Below are 21,681 nucleotides of genomic sequence, written 5' to 3' on the forward strand. Positions count from 1 at the left end.
TCCTAGGTCACTTACCGGGGATGACAGTGTCACTGTGCTGCACTGTAGTCCCCAGGAGCCACAATGTTCCTCGTTATTTGGAAAGATCAAGTCTACCTCTCAGCAAAACTCTTTTGGGGCTGAGCAAATATTTAAAGTGGCAGAGAGGGAGCGAAAATAAGAATGCAATTGTGAGGGTGACTTGCTAAGGTCACACTGTCCTGCAAGGAGCAGCCTGGCCCTTGCTTTGTGCTGGTTTTAGTACAACTACAGCCTGGAGTGAGTGTGGTCAGCTAAGAAATATTAAGCTGGAGCGATTGCTGGTGGCCAATATAAATGAAACAAAGTCATCCAGAGGGAGCAGAGCAAAGATGGGCCTGTAAAATGTTCATGAAGCCCTAGAAGAGGCCACGGGGAAGTCTAGTCTGTAAAGATCTAGGGTGTTCACTGCTGAATCCACAGGTTTTCTCCCTTTCCCTTCATTATGTGTGTTTTGATGCTTTTTTCCAAACATGATATGAGAAATGAGCTATATAAGGCCTTGGAAGCAAAAGTCTTTCCTCATTAAAACAGAGACAAAGCAAGCTACTTTTGCCACCACAGTCTGGTTCAGGGCCTCAAGTGTCCTTTAGGCTTTGTGTCCTAGGCTTAAATAGTTGTTAAACATCTGTGCTACCCCTTCACCCCAACCTGTGTGTGCAGTGAGCCTCGGCATCTCATCTAGTTCTCCATTCCCTACTCCATGTGCTACATCCCAGCAGAGCTGCTGGTGAACTCCCAGGGGAGCTGGAGACAGCAAGACTGGCAGCCTGAGGCAGGGGAGGACCTTGTCCTCACACCTGGCTCAGCTTGTGATGGATTTTATAAACACTGGGAGTGCTGGGAGAAGAGCTGTGTCCTGACCATCAACACTCAGAGGTGCAGGAGGCCCTGCCTGAGTCATTAAGGTGGAGTTGTCTGTAGCTATCATTACAGCCAGTTAGTAGAAGGGCAGGTCACCTGGCTTCTCTTGCAGGACTGTCACCCCTGACATCCCTCTTCCTCCCATTGTGCATGAGAATGTGCCCCGAGTGCTGGAATAGAAGGAGCAGTCTCTATAGGCGAAGCAGGCATGTTAATTACTTGGAAATGTCAGTGCAGTTTACCTCCAGCTTACTCACTGCACATGGAGCCCCACAGCTCCTGGGGTCTTTCAGATCCAGCTTTGCTTTGAAATACCATGTGTCTGTTCAGTAAATACCAGATTTCTGAAGCACTTTGCCTTTCTTTCAAGAGGAAGCATAGAAAGAAATGGGGAGAAGCATCGTGAGAGCAGGAGATTGAAAATCTTGGTAACTGTTTAAAAAAACAAGATGCCATTGTTGTGGTTTTGCCCACACAAGGGCCCTGGAGATCTTTCCATTCAGTTAGAGTAGAAATCATATCTCTTGATTGCTGTTTCTTTTCTCTTGTTAACATGTAATGAAAGAGGTTAAGGATGAAAATTGACTTTAGGGGGGTTTCTGCTTTGCACTGTTGTTTCACCAAACAGAATGTGCAAGCTCACCTGTTAGGCACATGAGTGCAGGAGCAGGCACTTGAGGACTGTGTGTAGCCATGTGAGGGATAGGAGTAACCTATATTTAAATAAGATTAGAGACTCCCTTTCCACGTGCATGTAGGTAATTTTACAGGGACAGGCAACTCCACTTCTGGGAAGAAGGTGTATGCCCTTGTGAATCAGTATCAGCCACACCCAAGTCTGGGGTGCTGGACAATGACACAACTAGTTGTCCTACAATCCTGTGTCATAACATCTCATGGGGTTTCAATATTGTTGAAGGGGTCATAAGTCAACATCTGTCTTGTCTAAGCCAATCTCCTTTCATCAGTCAGAAGAACTCACTGAGCTAAATCTCACCAAATTCAGTAACATCTCTTCCCATCTTCGGGTTGGACCTCACATCTGACTCTGCCTCCAGACATTCTGTATTGCAAGCTGTGACTCCAACTGTGTTACAAGTAATCCTGACCAACATACAGCTCTCACCAAAGGGCTAGTGTTTGTTCCAGCTTCTTAGCTGTGCAAAGGAGAGATGAAGGCCAGGCCTACCCCAAGTCAGAGAAGTGTCATCATTAGATTAGGGAGCTGGGCTGTTGCCAAGGTATGTAAGTTGGGCTTCATAGTCTGTTTTTTTCACTTACAAAGTTTTAGCATGTTACAAACAACTCAGGGACACTTAGAGCAAAATAAGCACTAGGAAACATCCTATAGGGAGGAATATTGTGTTAGTAACCCCACAGACAAAATGGTTGTGTAGGTGATGGTGTGGTGGACACAGCATGGACCAAGTCAGCGCTCAGCTCAGGCCAAGAACTCCTAGGTTCTTTAGGTAAATGCTTTCACTCTCTGCCCTGAGTTGCCCACCTCCAGAGCAGATCTAACATGCTCTTTTGGTGATGTCTTGTACAGTACTGGTAAGAAAGCCTTTCACAGTCTGTTACCACAGTATGAACGAGTACAATCCTGAGAACCTTCCATGTTTCCCTGGGGTGATCTCCATGGGCAACAACTATGTCCTACTGCCCTGAGCAGACAGGGACTGCTGAGACTGACTAGGAAGATAGCTCATCAGGTGTGACATATCCTGAGCTGGCAGCACAGGTGTGGTGGTTTATCTTTTGGAAAAGGACAAAGTGACCTACTTCATCTGTAGCAAGAAGGTATAGTGCTACAGCATGGTGCCTGAAGTACCAGAGACATCACACAGCTAACAGCCTTTGAAGCATACCAGCCGTGAGGGCAAGAGGACTTCAGCTTTGCACAGATGTCCATAAAAGAGTCATGCAGCATCCCTTCTGGCTTCTCCATCAGTCTCAAAGGCTGGTGATGTGGGACATTTCACCAGATACCATCCTCACATCTTGAATTACATTTCTCCCTTTGGTAGCATCTATCCATGTTTAGCAGGATCCCTATTTGTTCTTTCCATCAAGGCCTTTTTCTTGTTGTTTTGTTTCTTTTTTGAGGGAGGTGAAGCTGGTGATACTATGATCTTGTCCCCCAAAAGTCTCAAAGTGAAAATTGATCTCATCAGAGATGGATTGGTAGATCTTTTCCTACATATGAGAGTTGGCTTAATTCCTCTTTAACTCATTTTTTTTCCTGAGAGTCATTAATATTTCACTTGGGGTTTTGGGGAGCATTTTGAGTGAGGGAGCAAGGAAGACACTGCTGGCTCTGTTACCAGCATCTAAAAATGCTTCAATATTTTATTTTAATGCAATAAACAAGAAGTGCCACAAAGTGTTTACAAAATGCTGAGCTGCTTGTCTTGGAGTAAATATGCCCTCTGCTGTTGAGATAAAGCATGGATCTGATTACAGAGGGCTTGGTTTGCAGACTGCTCTTGGGGCTTTGGGAGGAAAAGGATTCTCACTTCTGCTTCTGATGCACTCTCCTAGTATGAGTCTGAAACATCGGACTGAAAAAATCTGAGCATCTGCTGGGCCCTCTGTGCCTTGCATGTGTCCAGGCTGGGCTCAGGCCTTCTCCAGGGATGTGGATTAGGCACAGTGAGGACATGTCTGTGATGGAGAAGCAAACACTGGTGAAGGCAAGAAGCCCTTGCAGGCAGCCAAGCTGTGCTTGAAGAGCATTTCAGGACTGCTGTTGGCATTGCAGAACAGTTTCTTGCTCTCCATCAGGTACAGCTTGTTGCACAAACAAAAGATGATCTCTTGCTAAGAATTAGTGCAGTCAGAGTCACTTTGCAAGTGGACTTGCTGCTACTGCTGCAGGTGCCTTTATATCTTCATAACACAAGCTTAAAATATCAGGCAGAAAGTGGCCCAGTACTGCAAAATACTGAGTTGCTGGATGCAGCACCTATTACTGCTTTTCTGAAGCCTGACTGTTACACTTAAGTCACTTAGATCTAAGTCACTTAGATCTCTGCAGGTCCCCAAAGGTATTCAGGTATGTGCCTTAGGTGACTTTCTTGGTTTGAGCCCCAAAACAGTGCAAACTGGAGGAGGGAGAAGCAAGGTCTATTCCTTTTTTATTTTATTTTATTGAATGACCCTGACCCATCCTCCCATTTCTTCATCTCATCCCCCTCCCTCCATTGCCATCTTTGTCTGGTCAGCTTTACTCCTCACATCACTTGAGCAGAGGCCATTTCATGGTCTGCCTTTGTCACCTTGTGTGGGCTTTCCATTTTCAGCTATCATTGTATGGAAAACAGAAATTCTCCTGGCAATGGAGGGAGCTTTACAGGTTTTCATCTACCCTGCAGCAGGCTACAGGTATTTCATCCAATGGGAAAAAAATAAATCTACCTCATTTCAGCTAAATCTATCTCCCCGGAAAAAAAGAGCCAGCTGTATTTCTTACCTGAGGAGTGACTGCATTGCCAGCAGAGTTTCATCCCCCAGGGTCTGTGCTTGCCTGGTGTGGGCTGAACCTGAAGATGGCAGGAGGAGATTCTGGATTGGGTACTTCAACCCCTAGAACTTTGTTCACTTGCAGGCCAGACTGGCAGCCACAGTGGTTCAGGTGATTGCAGTGAGTTTTTTGGGGAGTCCTTGTCAGCATGAAACTCCAGGCTGCCCTCCTCTCTCGTGGCTATCGTGGCCAGGGATGCTTGACTGTGGCCTGGGCTGTAGGCTCCTCAGTCAAATTGCTACAGACCAAGTGGGGTTTTATTGTGGAGCCTCTTGGTTCTTTTCACAGAGAAGTAAAACTCCATCACAGCCACATAACCAGCAGGGGGTTTTCCACCTGGTAATCTCAAAGCAGTGCAGAGCATTCCCTGATGGAGCAATGCACAGAAGTCAGGACTCCTGCATCATTCCCCACAAACAGCCCCGGGGCTCTTCAGGTTGGGTGAGCAAGCAGGGGCTTTAAAAAGGGGAAAACACACTGGAAAGGATGGTCTTTCATCTGTTCTCTGAAGGGGAAGTCCCTTGGATTTGGAGCCCTCCATACTGCCCATGTGAGCATCTCTGGTAGCATCATGTGTTGCAGGTGCAGCGTGCTGGCCCTGAGCACCTCACTTGGCTCACCAGCAGCGCACCCCAGGCCCATCACTGTCAGGGATTTCTGTTCCTCAGAGCAACACAGACAGGCTCTCATCTCTCTAACAGCCTCGAGAAACAGGAAGAGAATTGGGAAGAGTAACTTGAGTGAATTTTGACAGCTTTTCCAGTTTTTACACACTCCATCACTTTCAAGAGGCTCTGGAAGCTGCTTGCTAAGTCCATCCGTAAGGGCAAACAGGCTCAGCCTCAGCAGGAGGCTGTGTGGACAAGCAGTACAGGAGCTCCTGTCATCCGAGGGCAGCTTGGCCACGCTCTGGAGCACTCCTCCCCATCAGGGGATTAAAAACCTATTTGCCAAATGAAGAAATCATCTCCAAAGGTCTTGCATTTATTTAACCTAGAAGGACTTTGTGGAGTCTGTCACCTTCTGCTCTCCACCCATAGCCTGGAAACCTGGTCAGCCTACAGAGAGAGACAGCAAACCCTTAGGGCCTGGGAGTGGATGTTTGAGCCAGCAGAGCTGGCTGTGAACCCTTTGCTTTCCTGTTTCTGCCTTTCTCACTCCATCATTTGACCCCCGCTTTCAAAGCAGACCAAGTCCCATTCCCTAATTAAGTGATGTATTAAATCACTTTGGTATCACTTAAACATTCTCTTGCAAGCAGGCTTTTATTTTTGTCTAAGATTAGAGCAGGCAAAAGCAGTGATATGGCTGTGGGGGTGTTGTTAGGTTAACATTTTATTAATTAACTGTTAGATATTTTAGCAAAGGAAGTGTGAATTTCAGCCATAGGCTTGTCTGTTATTAGCAAGAAGCAGTAATTTTATTTGTTATTCCCATGGTAAGGCAAGAGGGGGGGGAAACCTTGGAAGTCATTAGAAATATAGCATTATTTATTCATAGATATATCCATTACATTCATCATTGGAGCTGCAGCTTCTAAGGAATCCTTGAAGTTACAAAAGTCATATGAAGTGTCAGGCGTGTTTCTTTCTGATGGAGATCAATGAATATTAAGGGAATTTAGTGCATGCTGCAGGGGAGGAAGAGGAGAGCTTTGGGGGGTAGACGTGTATTCCAGAACTACAGAAATGAAGCTGTACGTGCAAATGAGCTGACGCCTGGGGCTGCTCAGCTGATGAGTAAATGGTCTCACTGAGAAGTGGCAGGTGATGGTTATCCACAGAACAGCTTTTTCTTCCTTTACTGTGTTGACTAAGCAAAACAACTTAATCACAAAGATCCATCTCTCCTTTTCCATATGCACAGGTGAGCAAGAAGTTCTTCTCCATCCAGTGCCCTTTTGCTCCCCAATTTATTCCTGTCTTCAGGAGCCAAACAGCTGTATGTGGTTCCTGTGCAGAGCAGCAATATCTGCTTCTGAGCCCCTTATCCTCTCAGAGGCTGCCAGGATGGCTGGGCAGAGGCCCACATCCTGGCGTTGGTGCCTAGCTGCACCCTTCAGATGGAGCTTTGTGCTTCCCAGGTGACCAAGGCCAGAAGATGCAGCCAGGAGGAAGACCTGACACAGGACCCAAAGAGGCTCTCTGGCTCTCTTACCCACTCAGGCTCCTACGTGCTGAGCCATTACTGTCCCATTGCAAGGCTGGCACACTCTCCTGGCACCCCTCCCCCCAGCACAGTGGTGCTTCCAACATGGCTTTAAAAAGTAAGAAGCCCTAATTCTAGTCATAGTACTCAAAGAGTCATCTGCAGGGATGTAAGCAGAGGTTGGTTCCTTCCCAAATGCTGGGAATGCAATGTTTGAAATCTCATTTCTCTTGGGAACATGTGACAGTCCAAACCATCACACTTTTGCCCACCAGGTACACACCTTTAGGACTGACTGGCTATGTGGTAGGGTTTGAAACCTTCTTTTCCCACAAGCAGAACCCCATGCTCATTTCTGGAGGGCAGAGTGTAAAGCACTGGCATTGGCCAGTTGCTTCAGCCAGCACTGTGAGCTGTAGATGTGTCCCGAAGGACCAAATTCTGTCTATTGCTAGGACAAAGGATAGTCTCAGTCTCAGAGGGCAAGGACTTTGTTGATGTAAGGTGTGCTTTTATAGGGAAAAAAATGAACCTTTCTGAGCAGTGAGTCCATGCTATACCTGATTCATTTGGACTTTCTAGTGGTGATAGGAGAAAGCAGACCTTGACATCTCAGTGCTGGTACCAGGGGTTTGCCTGGGGCTGTGAAGAAGGGCTATGAAACCAAAGTGAACCTGAATATGCTCCTTGAATGCCACTCTGAGCCATTACCATTTATAAAGCCAAAATATAAATATGCATCTTGAAAATGCATCTACATTATTCTGAAAGGCTGTTGCTTCTGCTTTATGGCCTGGTTTCTAAGCCTCTGCAAAACCTCCCATCAGCTTTGGCAGGCAACAGAATTAGGTCACTGCTTCATTGGCATCTTCCAAAATAGATCTGAAATAGATAGTAACAAAGATATTTAAGGTGACACAAACTACATTGGTATTTATGGTGCTTGATATCAAATTACTGGCTTGAATTTAGATAACAAGGCCTTGTGATAATATTTTAAAGGTTAATGAAGCTAAAACCCCTATGCTATTGTACACCACTATGTAGTTAGGGTTGATGCTGTGTGTAAGAACTTAGTGGCATTGTCCCAACTTTGATTCCAGGGTTACATGAGGTAATTTGGTGTACCTAGGCCATGAATAGACTACAGCTTTAACTAACTTGATCAGTTAACTAGATAGATAAAATAACTCCGTTATCCATACCTTGTTTCAAGTTGGAAAGTTTCCTGCAGTCCAATGAAATGAGCAAAAAAAGAGTTGTTGCAGGACTGATACTTGCCAGAAAGCAAAAAGAAAGCAATATTTCTGTTTTAGTGCTTTACCTTTTCTTCCTGAAGCTGAGCAGAGGTTAAAAGACGTCTCCCCAAAGCTGATTAGTGACCAGAGTGCTGGTGAGATGCCCCAGGTGCACGGTGTCTGCAGCTGCTGTGTGATGTGGGTCTGGAGCTGGGCACAGAGGGGCACAAACCACCTCCGGGAGGATGAGTTAATGGCTTGAGTATTGTCACCTGGGCAAGGAGAAAGCATGTCCACCCTCCTCAGCCTTAGTCTTGTGTTTGTACCTGTGATGCTGTCTCCAAGTTCAAGAAGCTGTAGCTTTCATGTGCTCTGCCAGCTGTGCACGGGCTTGTTCTGTTGTCACTAGAGCTTGCTGTGTCTGCCAGTTGTTAGAGGTTGCTTGTAGTCACTGGTTCTGGTCAGGTTCACCACAGTACCTTCTGAAACCAGATGTCTCTTTGTCCCTGTCCAGAAAAATAAATGCTTTTATTTCTTTGTATTTTACAGATAATCAACCCCAATTTCATTCAAGAAGGTAAGTTAAAGGCAGCTGTGCACTGATTGGCATGGAGGGGCGAGTAGGTAGCTGTGATTTACTCCAGTGCAGCAGCATGCTCTGCACACACCAGCCCTCACAGCAAAGGCAGCTCTCCACTGCTTGGTTCCTGGGGAAAGCTGTCTTCCTGCTGCCTGCTCAGCTCAGACAGCCCAGGGCCTCAGGCCGTGCTGAGCCCCCCAAACCTGCCCTTACAAAGTCTCCCTCTCCTGCCAGAGCACAGCATGGGGGGACAGACAGTTTCTGCTACCTCCTTCTCTGAGCTGTTGACAGCTGGCTTTTAGTGAAGGAGGAATCCTGCTGACATGGATTTTCAGCTGTTTGGGTCCCAGATCCTATAGCTGATTCTCTAGTGTAATCTCTAGAGTTGTATGGGGAACATCCTCACCTGCAGACTGAAAGAAGATGTCATGTATGTGTCCCCATGTTTTTGTCCAGTGGCTCCAGAGTTTCTTGTGCCATTAGTGGACGTCACCTGCCTGCTCGGTGACACAGTGATGCTGCAGTGCAAAGTCTGCGGACGGCCCAAACCAACTATAACCTGGAAGGGACCAGATCAAAACATTCTTGACAATGACAACAGCACAGCCACTTACACGGTGTCATCCTGGTAAGGTCTTGCCTCTGGACCCTGACGCGGGGTCACAATGGTGGTGTTGCCCTCAAATATGGCACCAGCCAGGCTACAAGACCCGTTAGAAATGAAGTTAATCATCTGACATGGTGTGTTGGCAGCTAGAAAGGGTCAAACGTTGGGGTTGGAGTAGCATTATCATTTCCCCAGCTGACACAGGGTATATCCACAAAGTGTGTTGCTGGCAGAGGTGAGCTTGCTCCTGTTGACCTGCTGAGCCAGCTAAAAGCCAGAAGCCAGAATGTTTCCAGCATAATAGTTTGGCTTATATTGCCTCCTCACTGCTGAGTTTTTTCTGCTTGAGTTCGATGCCATGCTGACCTCTGGTAGGAACAGGAGTTATGCAGAGCAAGCCCTCACCATCTTGCAATACCCATGCCACTGAGCATGGGCAGAGGTGGTATTCCTGCAAGTTTTTCTGAACCTTTCCTCAATTGCTCCTAAAAGAGTTTCCATGTGCTCCTGAGAAGGCTGCATCTGGCTGTGCTTAGCCAGAAAGATGCTTGTCCTGATGTTCCCGGCCTAGCTAGTGAGGAGGAAAAGCATTTTTACAGCAAGCACAGGGAAGATCTAAAAAGATCTGGAGTTGAATTCAGGTCAGATGGCAGCCTGCTGCTGGATGCTCATCTGTAGCTTATATAAGCAATCCGGGCCAAACTGCAGTGGAAATCTCTGGGAGGCAATCTTTCATGGGAGCTTTTCAGCACTTCTGGCTCAGGCTGAGATGAATCCAGGGAGTACAAAGTCACTGAAAGTGAAAAATGAACACTAAAAGAAAAGGGATTTTACTTGTTCAATTTAAAAAAAGGTACATCTGATCAAGAGCTTCCTTCAGAGACCGTTGGCTTGCGCAGTCATCCCAGAGGACCCCAAAAGTGTCTTTTCAGCCATTACTCAGTAGATCACTAGCATCTTATCTTCTGGCTCTGGCTGGGGCTGGGACAGGGGATATTTCCCTGTTGGGTTCTGTTTTCCATCAGAGGATGTCTGTTCATTGGCTCCCTGTACTATCAGCACTTGTGTTGCCTTGTTACTCGTTTCTCAGTGAAGATACTGCCTGCCAGGGAGAGGCCCAGCAGATCAGGGGCTGTCTTACAGATCTTGCTGGCATGAGTGTCTGGACTTGGGGGGAAGGGGTTATTTCTGTCCTGTTTTAAACCAGCATAGTCAGAGCAGCAAAAGCTACAGTGTCCAGACAGTTATACCAGCAACCACGTCCTCCTGCAGCTTCCAACAGATGACACATTCAGGAACTAGTCTACTTTTGCCATCGAGGGAATTTATTGTTGGCTCTAAGCTGGGTCTCCAGTACAGCTAAAGCAGTTACACAAGCAAAATGCTTTCATTCAGGCCAGCTCCCTTCAACTGCATATTGAAGACTGCAATGTGCAAACCAAAGTGACTGTGCCATAAATCCACTAGACTCTGCAGGGCTGTTTATTTTCTCAGCCTGGCCCAAAGATTGAGTGAATCTCAGTAAGTCAGTGCTGGTATTCTTTACCCCTAGCTGTTGTGAAATGTCCAGCCCTCTGACCATGGGCCTGGCAGCCACATTAGGTCAACAGCACATGCTCCAGGGGGCTGAAGCTCCCAAGAAGCGTCAGGCACCCTGTGCTGTGTGACCACCTTCTGCATCTGCAGGAAGTCCAGTGTGCATTGGACTTGACTGCAAAAGGCACAACAGCTCAGCAGCTCCAGAGATAGGAAAGACATGCCTGGAGGAGTCTTTCCAGATATATGGAGTCTAGGCATCAGCTCCAGGCAGGCACGGGAAATGTTCATCCTCTGGACTTTGCTTGCTACTTGAGTGATCCTTCCCCATCTCTTCCAAAGCCACTTGCTCTAAGGTTTCATTAACAGCTTGATCCTGGCATCTGGAGGGGTTGTGCTCAGGTAGCAGATTGCTGGAGGGATGTTCCTACAAGTGAGTTAACAGGCTTTGTGTGCAGGTGTGTTTGTAAGGAGGCAAGACAGGAACTGGTATGAAAAGCATTAGCAAGTGAAGTAGCACTTTCTGACTGGGGCTTTCTGAATCCACAGTGACTCCGGGGAGCTCACCTTGAAGATCTGCAATCTGATGCCTCAGGACAGTGGCATTTACACCTGTGTGGCAACCAATGAACATGGAACTGCATCAACCTCTGCAACCATCAAAGTTCAAGGTAGTGCACCTGACCCGAACATCCAGGATGTTTTCTGTCCATGTCCCTTAGTCAGGGCTGGGAGCACACAGGGATAGTTGGTGCAAAGGCAGACAGACATAGAGCTGTGCCAGTTGAATTGAGATGTTAAAATCATACATTGTTCCTCAGCCAAGACTCCCACTGATGGCTGAAGGCACTGCAGGCTCTTTGCACTTGATTAAGTCATTTGATCATAAGCATCACATCTGGGAACTGAACACTCCCTGGCACCGGTTCAGCTCCTGCCTCCTGCTCTCAGCACTGCATCCCAGGGGCTTGGTAAGATCAGCCAGGGAAGCTGAGCTCCCTCAGGCTGCTGAGCCCCTGGGGGATCACTCCCTGGTTGCCTGCAGGAAGCTCTGGGCTTCAGAGCCTGCCTGGAGCAGAGGGACCTGAGATTCAATGACACAAATTTTCAGCCTCTCCTTCTGTGTCAGAGATAGAGGAGGTAAGAGATTGGCCTGGGTGAAGTGTTCCACAGGGATTCAACTCAGAGACATGTCTTTGGGCCTGAATTCTCAGCACTGTAATTAGTGACCCATCTAATTGTAATGAATATGAAACGATGAGTTGCTGCTCATGCCTCCAGCTCTGGGAAGGGATCTGCTAGCATAAGAGATGAGAGGTGACTGCTGTGTAGAAGGGGATGGCACAGCAATGGATGTCTAACCAGTGCCTCAGAGATGCAGGAATGTCACAAGCATTCAAAAGTCAATTTGTTTGCTCTCCCAAACTGCCCTTAGAGATATCATTTCCCCAATTTATCCAAACAAGTTAGTGGCTGCACTAAGTGCTCCTGTGCTGAAGAGAGCCCTGAGCAAAACACAGAAGAATTACTGGCCATTTATCAATCTGCTGCCAAACATGTCAAGCATCATACACCCAGAAGCACTCTGAATGGCTCTCTTCTGTCATTTTTTGGACACTTCAAAGTGACTTTCCACCTCCAGTTCCATGGGCTTGAGCTGGAGCCAGAATTAGAAGCAGAAAGTGGCAGGTAAAGAGGCTCTGCCTTTACAGCATCTGAGCACAGACAGCTCCTCAGTACCCAAGAGGCGTTTGTCTGAGCCAGTACTGCAGGCAGCTCTCTGTGGTGCACCAGCTATGAGCAAGACACTCCCCCTGCCCTGTACTACAGTAAAGGCAGTGGGCCTTGCAAGCAGCATGGTTTTCTCCTAGCTGCTAGTATGGAGGTCTCAAGACACAAAGGGGTAGGTGAACAGGACAATGTCACTGTCTTTCAGAGGAACCCTGTGTAAACTTGGAGCACTCCCTCTGCAAAGTTCAGCTACATCATTCAGTACCTGATAGACCTGGTCTCCAGAATAAAGCACGAGTGCTTGGTGAGGTGATGCTGGACTTGGTGCTTGTTTTCTTTTCCCAAGGTGTCCCAGCTGCCCCAAATCGTCCCATTGCTCAGGAGAGAAGCTGCACCTCTGTGATCCTACGCTGGCTACCCCCATCCAGTACAGGCAATTGCACCATTTCAGGCTACACTGTGGAGTACAGAGAAGAAGGTAAGCTGTGCTCACTGGCTGGGAGAATAAGAACAAAGTAAAACTCTTTTACGGCACAATGGGTCCCAAAAGCCTTCTTGCCACTTCTGGGGTGCCTTTCTATGTCCTCAATCACTTATGGCCCATAAAGTGTGCTAAGTTAAAACAGAATCCTCACTAAGCCATCCTTTCATCATTTGCGTTACACCACTATGACATCCACCCTTTCTGGTGGATGTTCCCCAGGAATGCAAAACCAAAGCAGCCTCATTGTTTTTTTCCTCTGGGGAGTGATGCAGATCCCTCCATACTTTTCAAGTCAGCTCTGAAATCCGTTTGTTCTAAAATCCAACCATATTTTACCCCTGAAGAATTAAACAGATATTAAAAGCCCTGTTTCCCAATATGTCCAGGGAATGATCTTGAAGTGGGTATTTGAAATGAATCACATCTTTTTTCATTCTTCCTGCAAAGGTGTGAGGGTCTTTGGGCCGTAAACCTTGCATTAGGTGTGTGGCCTCTGATTTTGACCCTTCATCCTTCCTTGTGCCAGTAAATCCTTCATCCCTCCTCTTGCTTCTTCATCCTACCTCATGCTAATAAACATGCAAACTTAGTAACTTCTTTTAGCAAACACTCTGCCCTGACCCTCGCTGTACCATCAGTGTGACTGCCATTTTTGTGAAAGAGTAAGTAAAAGCTCTTCCATTAATAACAGCTCCCAAAATAAACAGCAGAAAGCAGCAGTCTTCTCAATATTCCTCTCACTCCAAAGGAATCACTGACTCTTGTCTGTGAAAGACAACCTTGACCTTGTGAGATCTGGCAATCAGAATTTGGCCACAGAACACACAAAATATATGGGTCACGGTAAATAATGTAAAGGTAAAAAAGCCCTTGCACTTACCAAAATAAGATAAAAAATTATATATTCTTGAAAGGAATCACAGGCTGTGGCAGGGCGTAGTGTCCCAGGGATCCTTCTCTGTTCTGTGACCCTGTGCAGATGAATAAAGTATTGCTCCTTTGGATGCCACAGGTTAGGCAATGGTTTGGTTTATTTCTGTTAGGAGCAGAAACACATGCCAGAATCCCACATTCTGCTGGGATCCTGCTCATCTGCACAAAGCCAATACTAAGCCTCAGAAAGATGATTCTCCTGCTGCAGCTCTGGATTCTACAGTAGCCAGTGTGTCTTCTGAAGGACTTCATCTGCAAAGACACTTGGATTGCATTGACATCCTGCCTCAGATTCATCTGGGACTCCCTTGTCCATATTTTTTTTTTGGCAGTATTTCTGCTACCATTTTTCCAATAGCAGAGCTGTCATCAAATCAGCCTTCCGTTCCTGTCTTATCACACTGCCCTGAGACATCACTTGTAGCACACAGCCACAGCTAGACTGCTGGAGAAATCAGCTTGTCCCTGGGCTACATTTTTTCCAGGTGCCATTGGCAAGTGAGGGGCATTTCCTTCTTCCTTCATTTAGCCAGACTAGAAGGTGGCTGCAGCATAAAATAGCTTCCTATGGTTCTGGTTTAACAGAATACATTAGTCTGCTGTAATGTCACCTTTTAAACACCTTGTGGGTTTTAACCTCCTAGGATATTGCATTAGTTAGGCAGAGAAAGTCTCAGAGCTATCTGAGGTTCCTCTACCAAGACTCTTCCCTTCAGCTCTCCTCCTCTCACTCTGTGAAATGCAGGCTCACAGGTCTGGCAGCAGTCAGTAGCCTCAACTTTGGACACGTACCTTGTCATTGAGGACCTGGCCCCAGGCTGCCAGTATCAGTTTCGAGTGAGTGCCAGCAATCCCTGGGGGATCAGCTTGCCCAGCGACCCATCCGAATTTGTACGGCTCCCGGAGTACGGTGAGTGGGCATGGCGAGAAGGGGCTGATGCACACAGGTGTCCCTCTGTGCAGTCCATATGACTGAGTCACACTTGTGCTTTGCTAAGTTCTGATGAAAATGTCAATCCTGAAGCTGCTGGGAATACAAGAAATAGCCTGGAAGATACTCAGAGCCAGCTCCTGCCACTAGAAGGGCTTTCCATGTCTGTTCCTTCAGCAGGGCTCCCAGCCTGCCTGTCACAGAAGCTATACAGTTTCCTAGCATGTCCCTGCTTTCTAGCCCAAGACCATTTCTTGTCTTCAGCTCTGGGAAACACGCTCTGTGGCCTGGTTGGTGTTCCCCCTGCCTTTCCACAACGCTAGTAACACCAGAGTCTTCTGCTGGACAGCCCAGCTGGGGTCTGCAAGTCAACTTGCAAAGCATACTCCACCAGGCAATGCAGCTGGCACAGGACAGCTGTGGTGGAGGCGAGTCCCCAGCATATGATGCTGCAGGAATCTGGGGTAGAGCTCACTCCCAATAGTCCTGGGAGCAGAGTCCACATTTTGCCATGTTTTAGCATCTCCAGTGTGTAACTAGGTCTGTGACTGGCTTCAGTGGTCTGTGACTGGCTTGAGTGGCCTGTGCTGGATGAAACGAGAGCTTGCATGGTGGAGCTCTACCTCCCAGTTACACACAGCCATGCCCTTGGACTGTCTTCATGGCCCTTTTTAGCCCAAAATTCCAAGGACAGATTTGAATCCACTTTTTCATTTTTTTTAATCCACACCTTCTTCTTTTGGGGAGATCTGGCTTTCGAGTGCTGCAACACATTGGAGCTGTGCACGAGCGCTCTGAAACTGGACTCCTAGTGGTATTATTTGCTGATTTAAGTAATAAAGTCTCACATGATTTTAAAATATGCAGTATTTAGCACACAGGAAACTGTTCTTAACTTTATGCTTTCTTGAATGTCCTTTGTTCCCTCAAAGACTCTGCTGCTGACGGTGCCACTGTTTCATGGAAGGAAAACTTTGACCTTGCTTATGCAGAGCTGCATGAGATTGGGAGGTAATATTAACCCTGCTTATCACTGCAACAAACACCAAACCAATGGCATGAAGCTTTTTCCTTGTAGGAAAGTTCAGGGTGCTTTTTGTAGTTAGTTTCAAAACTGTTGCTCCTTGCAAAAGCATGCTAAGTACTGATTGAAATATAGACTGGGTAAAATATACTGATTTGAAATATAGACTAGGTAAAATATGGACTAAATCCTGGTTTTAAAGATTATTTGGGATTTGAGGATTGCAATCTGGGAAACTTGTGAACAGTTAAGCAGCCAAATCTCTTGAAAGCCACTGGCAGGTCTCGCTGGTATCTCCTCTGTTATCCCTGATTTGATGTGAGCTTTTGAAGTCCTGACAATTTGCTGGTTCTGGATAAGTTTAACCTCAAGGTCTGAGTTTGCTGAAGCACGTGAGGCATGTGACTGACTTAAATCACATGCTGAAGCACCGTTCTGAGTGGGATGGTCAGTTGAACAGGAGCCCAAACAGGCAATGCAGAACACTGTCAGCCCTTGGTGCTCTATGTAGAAAACAGATAAGAAGCATGCAAACAGTTGAGATTAATGCAATTATTTTTTCAGCTCTGAGATCTGAGGAGAGTAATTCTGGGACTTGAAAGGGCAGGAGTCTCTCTGGTTCTGTGGAAAGAAGTGATGTATTAATAAGTTCAGCACATAGCCTGACTGAGTAGTTTTACTTTCAGGAATGGTAGTAGGCACTAGTCTGTATAAGGTTCCTAATTGCTTTCCTGACAGCTTTTTTTCTTACATTTCTTACTGTGTGCCTGAAGCAGTGAGACAAAATGATAGTTTAGTGACAATTTAACAAGGCCTTTCTTTCCATTGTCTGAGAAGTTTGGGCTTTTTATTAAAGCAGCTGGAGAAAGGAGACCCACAGTTTAAAAAAAAAAAAAAAAAAAGACAGAACCTGTAAAAGTGGCAGCAAATTGAACCCAGGGGAGATTGTTAGAGGACATCAGTATGGCTGCACAAAGCAAAGCAACTCCGTTTGCTCTCAGGGTTTGCTCGTCCCCAATGAATCTGTACACCTAGAGTAAGAGATGAAGGCCTTTGTTGGAAAAGGTTATGAACAACTTAGTTAAATCTGATTCCTTGTGAAATATTAATGTGCTGAATCAAATAACACTTTGAAAATCAGTCAGCTATTGCACTGAAAATGATGCATGATTTATTCATGAGGCTCCTTCGTTATTCTGTTTTTTAATTTTATTTCAGGGGTCGCTTCTCCATAGTAAAGAAATGTGTTCACAAAGCTACCAGAAAAGATGTTGCTGTAAAATTCATTAGTAAAAAAATGAAAAAGAAAGAGCAGGCAGCACATGAAGCAGCTTTGTTACAGCACTTACAGCATCCTCAGTACATCACTATCCACGATACCTACGAGTCTCCCACTTCTTACATCTTAGTTTTGGAACTGTAAGTATGTAGAGCTTGCATCCAAGTATCTGGATAGGAATCACAGCCCCATTAAAGCCAAGGATGAAATTCACCCTGAGTTCAGCAAGGCAAAGATTTTGTCATCTGTATTTTATTATTTGGGTCATTAAATGAAATAGCCATTTTCTGCAGCACTTCCACTGCCTTTTCTGTACCTTCAATAAGATTCAGAGGGACAAATGAAACTGCTTTGTACTACAGTGAAGCTCAGGTACTTGTCAGCACTTAGCTTGTCCCACTGAACAGCACCAGATTTACTTGGGCAGTTTTATCCACATTATATATTTGAGTAAATGTGCTTTAGATAGATTGAAGCCTACATAGTTCTAAGACTTCTTGAGGAAAAGAGCTGTGTAGCCAATATGCTTGCGCCTACAAGGGGAAATAGTGACCAAAATCCAAAATGCTTCTTTGTTCCAGTATCTCCAACCACATATACTCAGGCTATTTGTTTGTTTATTTATGTAGATAAATAAAACCAGGTGGAAAACTTTTATTGGGTTAGTTTTCACACAGAACATATTACCAGGTGAAAATGTCAGTGAGGGGTTTTTTTTTCTACATTATGCAACCAGCTCTATAAATAAATAGATTAATCCAAATAATTAAGAGGAACCTTTTTCAAAGGAATTGCCTCTGTCTATTGAATCCATCCTTGAGTAAATGAGTTTACTTTGAGACTGTTGCTAAGTTTTTCAAGGACCAGAGATAACAATTGAGGATTAATCATTCTACCACTTCCATCGCCTGCAGTATCTTAAGATATCATTAAATACTCATCAGATCTTGCATTTTAGTTTCTGCCAGTTTTAGGTCACAAATTTTCCACTGCAGTTTTGTTTTCAAGTATTACCTGTGCCTAGAGACGCCATGTGATCTTTCATGCACCAGGTTTGATTTGTTTGCAGGATGGATGATGGCCGTCTCTTAGATTATCTGATGAACCATGATGAACTTATGGAGGAAAAAGTCGCTTTCTATATCAGAGACACAATGGAAGCCTTGCAGTACCTCCACAATTGCAGAGTGGCTCACTTGGACATAAAGGTAAGAAGAAAAGAGAATGATGTTATTATGCAGTGCCTTCGGACAGACAGTTCCCAGTTGGACAGACAGGGAGGACGTGCCGTGTGTATCCCAAAGAGATGATGACTAAACGGACAAGCACCATCTGGGACCTACTGACCACAGAAAGGACTTACAGATCTGTAGCACAAGGGCTTTTCTTCCTTCAGACAAGATGCAGCCATTTCCTCATTTCACTGGTTCGTTTTCAAGGGCTTTCCAGATTTAATGAAGGAAAAGGATGATATCTGAGGCATGAGTGAAATGTCTTTAGCCCCTGCCTGAAGTGGAATCTTATGATTAATCCACAGGATATGCATTGGGCTCACACCTGTACCAACTTAGTTATCAAGGTTCCTGAGCAGAGCTGGCTTGTGCCCAGACAGCTCAGGGCAGGTCAGAAGGAGAGCATGTCTTCCTCACATCCACAACAGTGCCCTGGAGAGCCCAATCCAAGGGGAGAGTGAAGCATGTGGGGGTGCTGCTGACAGGGGCAAAGGAAAGCAGCACACTGCATTATGCTGCAGAGCCAGAGAAGGGAACTGAGGTTCTGAGGGAGAGGTTCAGAGGAAGAACAAGCTGCAACATGGAGAAGAAATCGAGGCCCTCTCTAATGTCATGCTCAGTTAGATTCGCACAGCTCGTACCTCCTTTTGTTAGCACACATGGCAGGAGGCACTGTACTGTCCTGGATTCAGCACTGTGCTTCTGTCCTCTCCAATGTCCCAGTTATCTTGGATGACAAAGAATCAGCAATTGAAGTTACAATCAAGAGTTTTGAGTTTTGTGATCTGCCGCATTCTGGTTACCAGGGATATGACATAATCTATAATTTTTGCAGACTTAAGTGTCAATTAAAAATGGAGAATGAAAGATGAAATTAACTTCCTTGTGCAGTGGACAGTCCAGCTCCAAGGAGGCCTCTTCTCAACTCTCCAGCTTCCCAGGCATGTCAGATGAAGTGAAGCTTTCACTCTTCTGCTGCCTACTACCACTACAAAAAAAAAAAACCAAAGACCCCAACCCAACAATTCCTTTTGTACAGTAGCTTTTGTGAGCATTAATCCCAAAAGGCTAAACTATCCTAGTTTCTTTCAGTCAAACAGTTTCAAACTGTTTGTTTTTTCTGCTGTATTTATAGGATCTGTCAAAAAGTAGCTACTGCACTAAATTATCTCATAAGATACTTCCCAGAAACAAGGTGGGAAGCCAATTTTCTGTGACCTATTTACAATTCTCCTGAATAAGGGATGCTAAATAAAGCCCTTTCTGTTGCTAAGTGGGAAGCAGGAGATGCATTGGTAGTGACAGCAGACCTAGGCATGGAATGTCTTGTCCCAGGATCCTGCTCAAGAACGTGTTGATTTTGTTGATGCAGAGTGCACAAGAGAAGGAGAGAAGTTGAAACAGCAGTGTAGTGCTGTTTTATATATATATAGCCATGAGGCATGAGTAAAATATGCATGTGATGAGGGGGTGATAGGACAGAAAAGTGAGTCCAGAGGGAGTGCAAGAAGTAAATTCAGAAATTATCACAGAGCCAACAAAGAAAGCCGTGTCAAGTACCCAGAGTAGAGTGCATAAGCAATGTTCAGCATCTCCCACTGAGAGCACGATCTTAAATACTGAAAGAGTTGGTAAAACAGAGGGAAAACCAACTGGAGTGGAATATAATTGCACTCTGGCTTGGAAGGCATAACTGTGAGCTCATGTTTATTAGAGGACACTGGCAACTCCATGTGCCACTGAAAGCAACAGTAATGGCACACATCAGAAGCCCTCCCAGGATGTGTGGTAGTGGGAGCAAAGTGGAACACTTACTTCATGAAGAACACTTCTGCTACAAATTATGCACATATATGTAGCCAGCCATCATGTAAACAAATGGAATCTAAATAAACTGATCAGAGATACACAAATTAGATCAAAATTTAAAACTCTGTCAAGTGCTCTTAATCTGTAGAGATTAGTTTAGGAAAACAAACTGTGAGTATTTGGGCCAAAGTGCAAAATTCCAGTGTGTTGCCCTAGTGCAGAAGAGGATGTTGTCATTGCAACTTCAGCATTGATCTGAATTTACAGCAGTGCGAACAGCAGCTGATCTGGTTCCTTGTTCACCCTCCTGATCTGTGCCTCACACAACTGATTAAACGCAAGTGTTGATTGCCTATTAAGATTTCATAATTTACACATTTTATTTGCAAAAGCGTAATATAATTAAGGTTTTGTTATTATCTTTTCAACAGCCAGAAAATCTGCTCATTGATTTAAGAATCCCAGTACCTCGTGTCAAGATCATTGATTTGGAAGATGCAGTTCAGATCACAGGTCATTACCACATCCACCACCTCCTCGGAAACCCGGAGTTTGCAGCTCCTGAAGTTATCCAAGGCCTTCCTGTCTCCTTGAGCACAGATATCTGGAGCATTGGGGTCCTCACCTATATCATGTTAAGTGGTGTCTCTCCTTTCCTGGATGAAAGCAAAGAGGAGACTTGTATTAACGTGTGCAGAGTCGACTTCAGCTTCCCGCCTGAGTACTTCTCCGACGTGAGTCATGCTGCAAGAGATTTCATCAGTGTTATCCTCCAGGAAGACTTTAGGAGAAGGCCAACAGCAGCCACTTGTTTACAGCATCCGTGGCTTCAGCCACACAATGGCAGCTATTCCAAGATCCCACTGGATACCTCCCGCTTGGCTTCCTTCATTGAGCGCCGCAGGCACCAGTACGACGTGCACCCGGTCCCCAGCGTCAAGAGTTTCCTGATGAGCAGGCTGAACCCAGGCACGTAATGTCTGCAGCCCTGGGGTCCTACACCAAGGCAAGGCACAGGCAGTGAGCAGGCACGAAACAGACCTGTCTGTACATAGTCCTGTATTCAGCATTTGCATTTCACATGGCTTCCCTAGCTGCACGGTGCAAATCATTGCTGAGGTGGCAGCACCTGCCCAGCTCCTCAGGACCAAGGCAGAGGGGGAAATGGTGGGAAGTATTTGCTCCCTCCCTTGGTGGGCTCCTCTTGGGACACGTGGTACTGTTGCATACACTGCCAAAAAAGGACTGCAGGAAGCAAACACCAACTGGAATCAAGAGCCAAAACTGCAGTTGCCTTAATCTTTGTGAGGCAGCCTTACAAGAGATCCTCTTGATCTTACTGAACTGACTTAAAAATGTACAAGAGTTTAGCAGTAGGATAGTGGTGGGGAGTGAGACTGGGCTGACCTCAGCACATACTGCAGAACTGGACTGAAGTCAGTTTTTGCAGAAATCACTGCAAGCCTGCTCCAGGTTCACAGGCAGATTTTGCATGCCTCGTATGCCTAGGTCTGCCATGATTTTAGTGTGGACTTTGCCTACGTAGGACATGCAAGATCAGGTCCTAGTCACAGCTGGATCAGCTTCTATGGTGGCCTGGCTTAGATACACTCTGGTTGCATGGTAGTGCTCGGATCAAAATCCACCATTAATTCTTGGGCTTTCTGCTGTGTCAAGTCAACATGCAGTACTTTCAGAGCTATGACCAAGACAATGAATTCCTTGGAGCATACAGCTGGTATTG

At 45.8% G+C, this 21,681-nt stretch overlaps 1 protein-coding gene across 1 annotated transcript in view; it reads left to right on the forward strand.

The window, feature by feature from the left end:
• The window catches only part of KALRN (kalirin RhoGEF kinase), a 507,955-nt gene extending 487,041 nt beyond the window's left edge, over positions 1–20,914 (forward strand). Inside the window, exons 52-60 of the mRNA XM_054381250.1 lie at positions 8,341–8,368; positions 8,828–8,999; positions 11,064–11,185; positions 12,592–12,723; positions 14,408–14,572; positions 15,526–15,604; positions 16,836–17,036; positions 17,966–18,104; positions 20,369–20,914. Coding sequence (XP_054237225.1) covers positions 8,341–8,368; positions 8,828–8,999; positions 11,064–11,185; positions 12,592–12,723; positions 14,408–14,572; positions 15,526–15,604; positions 16,836–17,036; positions 17,966–18,104; positions 20,369–20,914 — 1,584 coding nt within the window. The remainder of the gene's footprint in view (positions 1–8,340; positions 8,369–8,827; positions 9,000–11,063; positions 11,186–12,591; positions 12,724–14,407; positions 14,573–15,525; positions 15,605–16,835; positions 17,037–17,965; positions 18,105–20,368) is intronic.
• Positions 20,915–21,681: the final 767 nt, after the last annotated feature.

Source organism: Indicator indicator, chromosome 5 (genome assembly GCF_027791375.1).
Source record: "Indicator indicator isolate 239-I01 chromosome 5, UM_Iind_1.1, whole genome shotgun sequence".
In the NCBI taxonomy this organism is placed as follows: domain Eukaryota; kingdom Metazoa; phylum Chordata; class Aves; order Piciformes; family Indicatoridae; genus Indicator; species Indicator indicator.